Genomic DNA, 15,082 nt, shown 5'->3' on the forward strand with positions numbered 1-15,082 from the left:
CCATACACTATTGACGATCACAGTGTTGCTGAATGCCATTTGGGTACAGAAAGCACGTCAATTGTCACTAACTAGATGTCACTAGTGCATGACGTGCCCGGACCGGCAATTGTCATTAAGGGTTAATATTTACTAGTAAAACTTGTTTTCTATAGGGTAGTCTTATATTCAGGCTTTTTCTTTTTTTCTACATTAATATTCAAATTTAGTAAGAAATAACTCCCACAGGTTGTTGGACCCATCAAACATAACCATCCCGTGATGATGAATGGATGAATCATGACACATTTTCAGCACGAAACAAACGTTTTTCGTTAAAAATAAAGTTTGTAGGAAATATATATATTTTTTTTGCTGTTCCTAATCTATAATAAAGAACTTGAGTGAATTCACATTCACTCTTGCTAACACTCACAATCCTTTATGTATTGGTTGCTTGCAAGTATACACAACATTATTTGTTGTGAGCTGCAGGTTGGGACGTACAATTTGAACAACAAGCCTCTGGTCCTCACTTTCAGCACACTTGAAAAATAAATCTAATATTGTCAATGTCTTTTAAGGTTTATAAAATAAAACATGGTATATATTTAAATGTGGAATATTGGAAATGCAGAACAGTGATTCTTTAAATATGCTTTTGTTCCGTGTGAGAATCTACGTTGAAAGACATTATCAGTGTGTCGAAGTTTCTCTCTGCAGTCGGCCACGTCATCAAAAATGTATGGGATCACTCAGTTTTCATTAAGAAGAAATATAATCTTTTAGCTGGAAAAAATGCTTGGACAATCACCTATAAAAAAATTTTGGCAGGTGCACTGGAATAGAGACTTAAGCAATCAGGAGTAGCGTCTCTCCCAATGGCCATGGCCCAGCTTCCTCATCCCCGATATATCATCACGTTGATACAGTTTTGCTGAACACTTTGTGGCAGATTTTACACAGAGTCTTATGCAGAGCCTGGCTTGTACCCATCTTTTGAGTTTGCTGCAGTATATTCAAGATTTCCACAAGAGGATTTTACACTGATATATTATAGGATACTATTTATTCTTTGTGCATCACTTTTGTGTATATTTATTGTATCAGCAATTAAGAACAGCAGGCTGTATACCAAGTATTGATTTCACAGCTGTGCTTCCACCTGTATTCACTGCAGAGGACAGGAGCTGATGCCAAAGATCTAGAGGCTCCTTCCAAACAGAACAACAAAAACCAAAAGAACCCACATTGGACCCTTGTGTGCGAGATCTTCTGTTGCTTTTTGGTTGTTTTATTTATTGTACCATAGTATATTCATTTTATTGATATATTTTTCATAGCACTCATTGATAGTGGGAAATCACCTCTACACTTATTCAGTTATTTAATTGACACTGACCTCACTCTTGTTCATTTGAGGTGTTTTAGTAAGTGCTCATCCATAGGTTGAGCCCATAATAAAACCTACCAGTAGGTCACATACTGACCAAGTCACATACTGACTTGTCCCCTCAAACACGAACATATTTAAACACACACTAATATACCCAAAGACACATGTTCACTCGCTAACGCACCTAAACGCACATACTAACATAGCCAAACACACAGACATGCACTAACATACCTAGACACACAGACTAACATACCCAGACAGACACACTTAAATACATACATATAAAGACACACACACAACTTACCTGTGAAGCCTCAGCCCGTCTTTCATGTAGCTCGCCTGGGAAGCTGCCATGCTACTCCCACTGGGTCAAGCAATGCAACGTTACATAAGCCCGCTCAACAGTGTTCCCTCTAAGCTGTGCGCTTGTGAGCGGGCACAAAGCTTTCAAAGGGAGCGCACATGTCAAAAAATTGTGCGCACAACCAGTAGCGTACCTAGCGGGGGGGGCTTGGGGCGGTCCGCTACTGGTTGTGCGCACAATTTTCTGACTTGTGCGCTCCCTTTGAAAGCTTTGTGCGTGCTCACAAGCACCCCTCAAGACACGGACAGTAATGTCCGACGCTAGAGGAGCAGGCTCGGTTGGGGAGATCATGGATCTCCCTCTAACCGGCTTACAAACAATCATGGGAGCGGGAGGTCTGTCAATGCAGACCTCCGATCCTGCTCCCTTGAGATGCGCGTGGCAACTGATGCTGTGCGTCGGGATTTGATGTCATATCCCAGCGCACAACACTGAAGCCAAGCCCACCGCCTTCACTGACTGCACCGGAAGGACAAGACAGAGAAGAAGAACGAAGAGGAGGAGGAAAAGTGACAGTGACAGAGAAAAGGTAGGAAAACATTCAGTGAAGGTGGATTAGTAAGTGTGTGAGAGTAATGGGTGCTGTAGTTTATGCTGAATGTTTGTGATTGAGTGTGTGTGTGTGTGTGTGATAGCATGGATGTATAAGTGGGGGGGGGATAGTATGGCATAAGGAGGCTGTAATCACATTTCTATCACGCCCAGGTTCCAGCATGTACTACCTGCCTAGGCATGATAGGAGTGTAATTGCTGTTAGCAATAATATATATATATATATATATATATATATATATATAATATTGTTGTTGATTTTTTCTGTCCAATTTTGGTGTGTTAACCACACTTTTATTAAAAGTAAGTAACACACCAAAATTGGACAGAAAAATTCAGTAACAATATTAATATATATATGATTGCTAACAGCAATCACACTCCTATCATGCCCAGGCAACCAGAACATGCTAGAACCTGGGCATGATAGGAGTGTGATTGCTGTTAATCATATATATATATATATATATTGTTATTGATTTTTTTTGTCTAATTTTGGTGTGTTACTTACTTTTAATAAAAGTGTTTGGGTTTGTTTTAAAGGTGGGGGGTCATTTTCGGTTTTGGTCCAGTGAATGCTATATTTTCGGTTGCGGTCCAGAATTTTCATTTCAGTGCATCCCTACTATATTCTAGGTCAGACACTGAAGTGGTAGGCCTACACCACATCAATGTTTGGCTTAGTCTATAGTGATAGGGGTTATGCTACATTATTGTCAATGGCTGGCTCAATGTATGTGCCTCTGTATACAGTGATAGGTGTTAAGCTGTAACCCCGTCAATGTTTGCCTCAGTATATAATGATAGTTCTGCTGTACCACCACCAATGTTTGCCTCAGTATATAATGATAGCAGTTATGCTGTACCACCATCAATGTTTGCCTCAGTATATAATGATAGTTATGCTATGTGTCAGGAACCAATTTTTCGCTGCCTGAACCATGGGTTTTTTATACCTGTGGTGTTTACATCTGCAACCACTAGTGGCCACTCTCCACCCTCTGGAGCACTCAGAACTCAGGTGTGCCTTGTTACCTGGGTTGAGCCCTAGTCTACATCCAGCTGGGCCTTGTTACCTGGATTACCCTGCCTTTATGAACCTGCCCTGCCCTTCAGTCAGGGCCTTTGTATTGAAGTCTATGGACCTTCCTGCTGTGGCTCTGCACCTGTACTGTTCCTGGTTCCCTGCTTTGTGTCCTGATCAAGTGGACTCCCTGCTTTGTGTCCTGATCAAGTGGACTCCCTGCTTTGTGTCCTGATCAAGTGGACTCCCTGCTTTGTGTCCTTCCAAGTGGACTCCCTGCTTTGTGTCCTTCCAAGTGGACTCCCTGCTTTGTGTCCTTCCAAGTGGACTCCCTGCTTTGTGTCCTTCCAAGTGGACTCCCTGCTTTGTGTCCTTCCAAGTGGACTCCCTGCTTTGTGTCCTTCCAAGTGGACTCCCTGCTTTGTGTCCTTCCAAGTGGACTCCCTGCTTTGTGTCCTTCCAAGCGGGCTGTGTGCCTTTTGTACCCTTCCAAGCGGGCTGTGTGCCTTTTGTACCCTTTCAAGCGGGCTGTGTGCCTTTTGTACCCTTTCAAGCGGGCTGTGTGCCTTTTGTGCCCTTCCAAGCGGGCTGTGTGCCTTTTGTGCCCTTCCAAGCGGGCTGTGTGCCTTTCGTGCCCTTCCAAGCCGGCTGTGTGCCTTTCGTGCCCTTCCAAGCCGGCTGTGTGCCCTTCCAAGCGGGCTCTCTGTCTGTCGTGCCCTTCCAAGCGGGCTCTCTGTCTGTTGTGCCCTTCCAAGCGGGCTCTCTGTCTGTCGTGCCCTTCCAAGCGGGCTCCCTGCCAAAAGACTTATTACCTGTATTTTATTTTGCCATACGTCCAGTTACTTGCTTAGACTATATTACCCTTATTTGCTGGTCCTGTTATATATATGAAATACACTGCATTACCTGGATTTCTGTTTGTGGTGTCTTTGTTTGCATAATCATGCACCGTGGGTTACATACTGAACCCCAAGTATCCCCTGCGCATGGGCTCCTACCTGACCTGATCACCCGAGTCCTGACACTGTGCCACAGTCAATGTTTGCCTCAGTATATAATGATAGCAGTTATTGTGCACCACCGTCAATTTTTGCCTCAGTATATAATGATAGCAGTTATGCTGCACCACCGTGAATGTTTGTCTCAGTATATAGTCATAGGTGTTATGCTGTACCCCTGTCAATGTTTGCCTAATGATAGATGCCATGCAGTTTTAAAGTGTGGGGGGGGGGCACATACAGGATCCACCCCAGGTGCCAAATACTCCAGGTGCGCCCCTGCGCACAACAGTTTTTCCCAATTAATAATTTACTTATGCAGTGAGAATTTCACCTTTTAAAAAACATTACAGTAAGTAATACTGTTGTGTAACTAATACTATATTATCACACTATAATGTAGTTGTATTAATATTAACCATGAGCGTGCTATACCAAAAATATAGAACAACAATTTAAATTTAACATTTGCAGAAGCATATTGTGCGCACAAAATTTTGGCTCTGGGAAAATGTTTGCACAAGAGACATTTTCTGCGCACACCACCTAAGAAAAAATAGAGGGAACATTGCCAATCAACCCTGCCTCCTCCTGGAAATTAGGGTGATAAATAGGTCCAGGTCAGGATTTAGCTCTTTATCCCTACTCCCAGAGCATACCTCTGTCTCTCTCTTGGGAGGGGAGGGCAATTTGTCAATGGTTGGTAGTTTACTGGTACAATAGTTACAGCTGTAGATCTCATGCAAGTGGCAATTCTATGTCCCGTGGGCGACATGTTGTGTTCTGCATTATAAGAAGCTTGTTTAAATTATACTGTTGAAATCATTTTGCTACTTATTGTGCATACTAATGCTGATTCAATGAATGCACTCTTGCAATCTCGTCTCTAATCCCTGCATTCACCGTGAGCTCCTCCCTGCTTCTGTGCATATAGTCACACACAGAGAGAAGGAGGGGGTAGGGAAAGACTGCTGAATGTAAGAGGTGATGATGGAGACCGTATATCTGCAAGGGTTATGCAGCATCATAATCCAAGGCCTTCTGCTTATCCTGAGCACTGTAAATGTAAGAGGGGGTTTTGTGCCGGTGACCCCATGTCAGGCACCTCTGCAGTGGGAAGGCAGGATTGTAGTATATGATCATAATACAGGCATAAGTACTAGAGCTTTAATCACTTATGATTCCAAACTGCAACGTATCCGGACCTTGGATGAAAGAAGGAGCTTGGTACCCTGCAAGAGGTAGGTTTGATTAGACATTTAGCTCATGAAAGCTGAGTTGTACATTTTCTACCAATACTTTTTAGATTTATTTGATAACCCTATGCTGTGTCATGGAACTGATCACTATTCCCTTAGGAACTAAGCAACAAACCAGTTAAAATGATGACTGGCATTTGTTCTGGGCATAATCACCCTGTGAATTCTCTTGTCCGATATATGACCGTACTATGAGTTCTCATTTCTTTAACCCTTCTTGTTTTGCATGTATCAGGTGCTTAAGAGCTAAATGATTGTTGTACTGTGTTTACCAATTCAATTAAACAAGACACAATTCACAAGTTTAGTGTTTGGCAGGATTACCAGACTTCAGAAGACGTTTTAATGGTGTGCGCCTTGGAGATCTAAGGGTCGGTATAGTTTGTTTAATTAATAAAAGCATGAAAGGCAGCTGTTTTGGGCCTTCAATGGTTTAAGGGGCCACTTAGAGATTGGAGAAAGACATACAAGAGTGGCGCAGATTGTTCATCAAGCTTCTATAACTGCATAGCTCTGATTTTTTGGGCACAAATGTCAATCACAGCTTTCGCATTGTGTGCACTGCAGTTGTGTGCCAGGCTTGGAGATTCGCTTTCAATGTATAACAAGGAGTTATAAAAACTGCCAGGTGCTGCTCCACCGCCCCGGCCCTGGCCCTAACCACGCCCATATCCATCTTTAATCATGACTCAACAGTGGTGTCCCATTTATATTTGAAATGTTGGGGAGTATGTAACTGTAAAGTATTCTTTTTTTGTGAACATAAATTTGGTTAGGTTATGCATAATTACTTACTCTATCATTCATGTTAAATAAGATAATTAGGGATGTTTACAAGAGGGTGGGAGCCACAAGCATAATTTCTTTAAGATAAAGATAGGCTCTGGGCAAAGCCCGTCTGCAGAGAGAAAACCCAAGAGTTACATCTCAGACTCTGCGGGCCTCAGTTAGCATGTTACATGTTACAGTTCAGGATAGTACAATTAGAAAAAGACTGAACAAGTATGGTTTGTTTGGAGAAAACCCTCGTCTCTATAAAAAAAGAACATAGCAGCATGGCTTAAGTTTGCAAAGTCGCATCTGAACACACTTATAAGACTTTTGGTACAATGTCCTTTGGACAGACAAGATCAGAGTTGAGGTGTTTGTTTTGCAGCCACTGGACCTGGGAACAATGCAATCATTGAGTCGACCATAAACTACGTATACCAAAGTATCCTAGAGTCAAATGTGTGGCCATCTGTCCTACTGCACATATACATATTAAAATCCAAGAAATTAAATACACTTACGGAACTTCCAAGACAGGAAAAAAAATCCAATCGTTTTTCACGAATTACACTGACTTTTCGGGCTCTAACCAAGACCCATTGATGACATTGATGTGACAACAGTGAATAAATGACTCTCTGATACAATGTAAAGTAGTATACAGCCTGTACAACAGTGTAAATTTGCCGTCCCTTCAAAATAACAACACACAGCCATTAATGTCTAAACCTTGGCAACAAAAGTGAGTACACCCCTAAGTGGAAATGTCCAAATTTGGCCCAATTAGCCATTTTCTCTCTCTGGTGTCATGTGACTCGGGAGTGAATGGGGAGCAGGTGTCACGGACCGGGTCCATACGGATAACTGAAAGGACCCAGCGTGCCCAAAGATTGTGTGCAGGAGTTACGGTGCAGTAGCAGAGTTGGACAGGGCCTGGTTGCAGGGCGACCACACTCACCCAGGTGATGAGCCACATACCAGCGCCCTGACATAGCAGCAGATGTAATCCAAAAGGAAACAAAGTGATATCCTGCAGGCACCCTGAAGCAGGCATGAAACATATCACAATCACGTGCAGGATGCTGCAGGCTGGGAGTATGGAAGCTAAGCAAAGGATATAGCAGAAACATAACAACCAAGGGGGACAGGGAGCACAAGGGGGACATAGCAAGGAACAGAGGCCAAGCAAGAAACAGAACCAGACAAGACATAAATATAGGGCACAACAAAGAACAGGGAACAAGGCAAGGAACACCCGCTGCCGGGGATGCAAGACAGGACACCCCGCTGCCGGGGATGCAAGACAGGACACCCCGCTGCCGAGGACTCAAGACAGGCTAACACACATAAATACAGAAACTAGCCTAGGACTACTTGATAACTATTGGAGATTCCGTCACATCTTATGGCCATAGTATGCTTAGCCCACCACTACACCAAAGTACTCCAATGACGGTGGGTCCTAACGCTAATCCCTGCTGACAAAGGTACGAAACAAACCAAACAGGAAATCCAAACACATGGCACTGAGACATACCTTTAGACTGCAGACTGAGACAAACAGAACACACAGGTGGGGCACACCTTAAAAAGGAAACAGAGCTGAAGCAAAGAGCTGAAGCAGAAGCAAGGAATGGAAGATCAGAACAGAGCATAAGGGAATCCAGGAATGGATCGAAGCAAAACAGGGAAACCGAAGCAAGACAGATATGCAGCTCCGCAGCCTGGGCAGAACCTGACACACATATAGACATACACTGCCCTTACACATGCCTGCCCATACATACACACTTACATTGCCCTCATACAAGCCTGCTCACACACACATGTACATACACTGCCCTTACACACACCTGCCCATACATGCACATACACTGCCATATCCCAACCAGGAACTCTCTTGGTAGGCCAGGCCAGCTCTGGCACTGTGCCTGCACCCCCCTGCCAAAAGGCGAATGGTAAGCAGGTGACCATGTCTCCAGCCCTTGGCACTTCTAGTGCTTGTCTTGCCCCTCCACACCTGATTTGGACACCTGAAATGTTGGGAAGAATGAAATCTTTTGATCTCAAACAGAACACACAGGTGGGGCACACCTTATAAAGGAAACAGAGCTGAAGCAAAGAGCAGAACTAGAAGCCAGGAATGAAAGATCAGAACGGAGCATACGGAAATCCAGGAATGGATTAAAGCAAAACAGAAAAACTGAAGCAAGATAGATATGCAGCTCCGCAGCCTGGGTAGAACGTGACAGCAGGTGTGTTAAATTTGGTGTTATCGCTCTCACGCTCTCTCATACTGCTCACTGGAAGTTCAACATGGCACCTCATGGCAAAGAACTCTCTGAGGATCTGAAAAAAAGAATTGTTGCTCTACATAAAAATGGCCTAGGCTATAAGAAGATTGCCAAGACCCTGAAACTGAGCTGCAGCATGGTGGGCAAGACTATACAGTGGTTTCACAGGACAGGTTCCACTCAGAGCAGGCCTCGCCATGGTCGACCAAAGAAGTTGAGTGCACGTGCTTTGCGTCATATCCAGAGGTTGTCTTTGGGGAATAGACGTATGAATGTTGCCAGCATTGCTGCAGAGGTTGAAGGGGTGGGGGGTCAGCCTGTCAGTGCTCAGACTATACGCCGCACACTGCATCAAAGTGGTCTGCATGGCTGTCGTCCCAGAAGGAAGCCTCTTCTAAAGATGATGCACAAGAAAGCCAGCTAACACTTTGCTGAAGACAAGCAGAGTAAGGACATGGATTACTGGAACCATGTCCTGTGGTCCAATGAGACTAAGATAAACGTATTTGGTTCAGATGATGTCAAGCGTGTGTGGCGGCAACCAGGTGAGGAATTCGAAGACAACTGTGTCTTGCCTACAGTCAAGCATGGTGTTGGGAGCGTCATGGTCTGGGCCTGCATAAGTGCTGCCAGCACTGAGGAGCTACAGTTCATTGAGGGAACCATGAATGCCAACATGTACTGTGACATACTGAAGCAGAGCATGATCCCCTCCCTTCAGAGACTGGGCCGCAGGGCAGTATTCCAACATGATAACGACCCTAAACACACCTCCAAGATGACCACTGTGTTGCTAAAGAAGCTGAGGGTAAAGGTGATGGACTGGCCAAGCATGTCTCCAGACCTAAACCCTATTGAGCATCTGTGGGGCATCCTCAAATGGAATGTGGGGGAGCGCAAGGTCTCTAACATCCACCAGCTCCGTGATGTGGTCATGGAGGAGTGGAAGAGCACTCCAGTGGCAACCTGGTGAACTCCATGCACAAGAGGGTTAAGGCAGTGCTGGAAAATAATGTTGGCCACACAAAATATTTACATTTTGGGGCAAATTTGGACATTTCCACTTAGGGGTGTACTCACATTTGTTGCCAAGGTGTTAGACATTAATGTCTGTGTGTTGAGTTATTTTGAGGGGACAGTACATTTACACTGTTATACAGGCTGTACACTCACTACTTTACATTGTAGCAGAGTGTCATTTCTTCAGTGTTGTCACATGAAAAGATATAATAAAATATTTACAAAAATGTGAGGGGTGTACTCCCTTTTTTGAGATACTGTATGTATTAGAAACTTACCATGTGTGTATCTCATGGTAGCAGCCATCTTCCTTTTCTCAGAATCCACATTAAGTTATTTCTTCCCTATTGTTCCCTATTTAGCAACCTTTGGAATGGGAGAATGAGGAAAAGGATATGATTTGAAGACAGGAAATTCATTAGATAAGCTAGTTTTGCCACCATTTGTTAAGCTGTTAAGAGTGAAGGATTTCCTTTAAATATATAAATATTTATATATGTTTTATGACACAACCACCAGACTTACTGGGTTTAAAAAGGCCACCTTATAGATTAAAGTCATTGTCACACCAAAACCTGAAACAATAAACATAGGTGAGTTAACAAAGAGAATGACCCCAAAACACAAAACATGTAAATATATACAACAAAAACCAAACAAGTTGGCCAAGTTATCCGGGTACCAGGGCCAAACACCAAATGTTCAGTTTTGTTCATTCCTGAATGTGCTTAACATTTTATTCTTGCAAGGATGATTATTTATTTTGCCAGGAATCCTTTCTATTATAAAACCAAAACAGTGTCCATGTCCAATACTCAAATAAAAACAAGTAAAAAGGAATTATATAAAGTATCTTTAGTGTGGGAATGAAGAGGATGTCAAGTGGGTATCCCCTCCAAGATCAGGCAGAGACCAGACTGTCTGGATTCCTAGGATAATTTCTTAAAAGGGTTTGGGAGGATGAAGTGAGGTTGCTAAAAATAAATAAATAAGTGCACCATGGAAAAAAATTACAAAGATTTAGAAAATCGCCCAGTTCAATAAAAGGACACTCTTCCTAAATTAATGTGGTTGATATATCAAGGAAAATTGGCCTATATCCTCTACTTCCTAAGAACTAAGAAGAAGACCTGCTATTATGTTCCTGAAACCACAGAACAAAATCATATCCTGATATATTAATCTTGAAATATTCACATAATTTAATATAAAAAATGATGAGATGTGATTGCTCTGGCACAACAAAACTAGAGCATTTTCATATTTTCTGTCTTTTGAAAATGACAGAGCTCTATACACGGCTTCCTGAATTTGATTAGCCTCACGAGAAGACAGTCATCAGTGGTGCTCACCTAAATACCGTAGAGCTCAGGGTGGTAAATTTTTAAAACAGGACCCAAAGCCAATTTCCGATGGGTGGAACAGCATCCTGCCGCATAATCATAGATTAGCTCCTACTCGTCACTTTTAGCTTTCAATAATGCTGCCTAAATCCTAAATGACCATTTGGGGTAAACATTAGAAGCGCATTCCCAAAGGTAGTTTAAAAATAGCTATTAGTTTAGGGCAGCATACTGCAAAGATGCATTATCATCCTAAAGAGAAGAATAATCAGTTTCCGTTTAGGAAACAGTAACCTCTAGGGTACCCTTGTCTCTATAACTTCAGTCCCTTAGCCTGGTGCCCTGGGCTTATACTGAAGGTAGGCTGCAAAAGATAACAAATATGACATAGTACAAACTGATGTGACTAGATACATTGTATTCTTTTCAAAATGTGACAGAATATTGAGCAAAACATAACACACAAAAAACATGTAGCGCTCAGAATGTTGAATAAAATAAAAGCTATTAGACTTTACTTTAAGAAAACAATTAAGCAAATCATACTTATATTAAAAGTATGGTTTGCAGAATTCTGGCCTTACTTATTTGCTGATGATGACTGTCATCTGCAGACATATCACTAGTCTTCACTGCAGAATCCTGTCCTCAACTACGTTGTTTCTAAGAAGCATTCTGAGATCCTCGTTTAACTAGTGGGGGACCAAATCTGCTGAATTTACACATTGACCATACTAGGAATTATGTTTTCAATGCAGGACTTACAAAAAAAGTGAAATTCAACCGAGTAGATGGAACTGCATCCTTAAAATTACTTAATATATAATAGTATAAAATGTACTTCATGCGCCTGTATAAGACATTCAAACTGAATGCCTGTGCATTTATGAATTTGGATATCCATAGCAATCATTTATTTCTATAACACCTTTGCAGTTAATGTATATTAAGGAACAAATCTCGCCGTCAGCTTGTTCATGATTAAAAGTTTCCCCTAAGACCTTATATATGTGTATTGAAATATTACATCCATATGAAATGTATTCAACAAAAACACTTTTGTGACTTTTGGTACATTTAGGGCAAAATAAATATTTCACCGACAAGTTCATCCTTCTGTTCTTTTTCCCATCTGCATTTTTTACATCGGGTGCTGACGTGTCACACGAACCTTGGTAGAGCGCTACACAATTCCCTCTGTGCCCTGCTGAAATAGTTTGGATAAATGGACAAAACCCAGATGCCCAAATTCATGTAATAATACCAAACCGTTAAATGCTTGCTTAGAAATACGATTATATTGAATTTTTTGCAAAAGCTAATTTATTCCAATTCCTATAAATCAGTTCAACCTCTCCAAAAAAGGGAAATAATGCAATAAATAGAAACGCATAGGGAAAATATTTCTGTACTCCATTCCCTAACTTTCAAATTAAAGCCAAACATGGATAGCAAAATGGTTTTGTCATATAACAGCAAACTACCTTCTAAACTTGGTTAACCCTGGGTGCACACAAGCTGAACAACTGATTATTATAAAGAACATTAACAACATCTATGAGCCTGAAAATGATCATTTATTGATATATGTATTCTGGAAAATGAACTGGTGAGTGCATTTCAAAAAAGTTTTTAATTCTGAAAATGAATTTCCTGAAAGATCCATAGGGTTTAGGTAGTAAAGGTTAATTAGTTTGGGATAGGGTTATTTTGATGAACATTTAAAGTGAGAATTATAATTTTGTGGTCCACTTTAGCCAATTAGACTATTAGTGAATAAATAAAAGTTTTCACGGGGGATCAGTTTCGGGCCTTCAACTCCTTTATCCACAGATTTGGCTGAGAATTTGTGCATCGGTATACACATAGTTTTTATTTTAAGTATCCCCAGGTAAGCACGTTCAGTGAAGCAAATATGGGGGGAGATAGGCCAATGGGTGATTTAACACTAATTAAACACTGATTTAACAGTAATTAAATGTGTAAATGTGTTACCCTAGGGTATACGAATACATCTACCTGTACAAAGAGGCTGTGATGTTTAAGATTGAGCATGTTACACAATCCTGCTCAAAAAAGACTTTGACCGAACCATGGGATCCTTATGATATACCTGAAAACTCAACATTTGAAGATCACTTTTACATCGGTGGCCCTGGTGACCAAATCACAGTTCAGGAATGGTCTGACCGAAAACCAGCCAGAAAATGTAAGTATCCACTATTATCATTGTTAGCTTAATTTAAATCCATAAATCTATTTAAACTCACCAATAATTCCTTAAAGTGATACATATGCAATTATGCTTAGAAATAAGAAGCCCAACTACAATAATCTGCAAGAAATGTCATAAGTAATAAGTCATAAGTAATATACAGTATACAAGAAACAAGGCTACAACAATCCTGGTATTTTTTTTTTTTAAATACAGTTTGGATGTTTTAGATCTATTTGTGTATCAGACTATCAAGGCACTTGATAAATGAAAAACATTTTTAACAAACCTCTGCCATTACCAAAAGTGGAACGTGGACGAAAAAAAGCGCATATGTTGGGCATCTTAGCTTTGGGAACAGAACGTTCCTTAGTTACGAGTTGTGATTTAGAAGTTGCTACCGTAAACAGAGTCTGTTCATGTACTTCTAAAGGCTGTTGACCCATGGGTATACCTTAATGTTACAGTTACGACTGCTGTGAAATCTCATATATTGAAAGGCAGGCAGTATGGATCCCATGGGGTCTTCAGTGTGAGGAGGTCCATATGTTATTCAGAATAAAAGTTCATGTAAAGATCTTCTCTATAATACGTAATATGTTTTGGGGTTGTTGGTTTTTTTTAGATTCTATTTGCTTTGGTACAAAATATAAATTAATAAAAGTTGGGAAGTTGGTTGTATTGTCCATCTATTAAAAAGTTTGGAAATTTAGGCAACACTTTTACGTAACAAGATGAGTCATTAAATGAATAAATAACATTGCAGACAAGCTTTTCCTACCACTTTCGAAATCTCTATCTATCAGTCCATCCATATTTTACTAAGCATCATTCAAGAATCCTTAAATCAAGCCCACATGACTTAAGTGTATGATGAAAATAGAAACTACCCAGAAGGATACTATAATTATAAATTAAATAATGAGAGCTTTTTATGGTAAAAAACTGTAATATTTACAGATATGTATATGTTTGTGTGTGTAAAGGAATAATAAAGGTTACAGGAGACCTTCATTTAGATGGAGAAATTGTTGATATATTTATCTTTGGTCATAATTTGCTTCTTTCATCTTCATCATCAATAGGCTATAGCTCACAACATCTACACATTCTTTTTCCTTGTTACAGCTGAAACATGGGTTGGAGTTTATACAGACAAGGATTGCTACCCAGTGCAAGAAATCTACACAAAGAATGGCTCCATGACAGCGTCTACACGTTTCTTCGATATACAGTTAGGCATAAAGGATCCCTCTGTGTTCAATCCACCAGACATCTGCCATATGGCACATCCCATATCCATGAGGGATGACTGTTAAATCCGACAACTGGCTTCCTGCATCTATATACACATTAAAAATATCAGCTTTTCAATGATAAATAATGTCCAAATTAATGAGTTCCTTACCTTTTGGTGCTCTCCACAACTTTGAGACCTGCCATGGTATTGAGTTATTGTCCCATTTAAAAAATAGACTTTTGCTGAATATGAAGATCATGTGTTAAAAATATACTAAACTGGAAGTGCACAAATCCAAAAAAAACAAAAACTATTGCTAACCGCTCAACTGCATGAATGAATATTTGCTGATGTTTGCAGATGTTTGTTTTGATGTCTGGTTACCACCGACATAAATTAATTATCTACTCTGTACATGTTCAGAGTATTTAATTAAGGTCTGCAATGTACTTCTCAAAATCTATCCATTTATTGTAAGTCGCTCTAACATGCTGCACACCCGACTAAAGTGCATTGTAGAAGGAGCTGTTTTCTATTGATTCTATTGATTTCCATGATGCATTTAACAGGCACAGTATCATCGTGAGAAGAACCACAAACCATATATTTTCAACCACTATTAAG

The 15,082-nt window shown here is 40.8% G+C and overlaps 1 protein-coding gene across 1 annotated transcript; it reads left to right on the forward strand.

Annotated features, from left to right (window-relative positions):
* The first annotated feature begins 5,306 nt into the window (after positions 1–5,306).
* Positions 5,307–14,537, forward strand: LOC149300696 (mammalian ependymin-related protein 1-like). Its single transcript, XM_089484759.1, has 3 exons — positions 5,307–5,557; positions 13,004–13,212; positions 14,347–14,537. Exons 1-3 carry the CDS (start codon positions 5,307–5,309, stop codon positions 14,535–14,537), a joined length of 651 nt encoding a protein of 216 aa, XP_089340885.1.
* Positions 14,538–15,082: the final 545 nt, after the last annotated feature.

The sequence above is a fragment of the Sceloporus occidentalis genome, unplaced genomic scaffold, assembly GCF_023333645.1.
Source record: "Sceloporus occidentalis isolate IW3139 unplaced genomic scaffold, rSceOcc1.0.p SCAF_23, whole genome shotgun sequence".
Taxonomy (NCBI): Eukaryota; Metazoa; Chordata; class Lepidosauria; order Squamata; family Phrynosomatidae; genus Sceloporus; species Sceloporus occidentalis.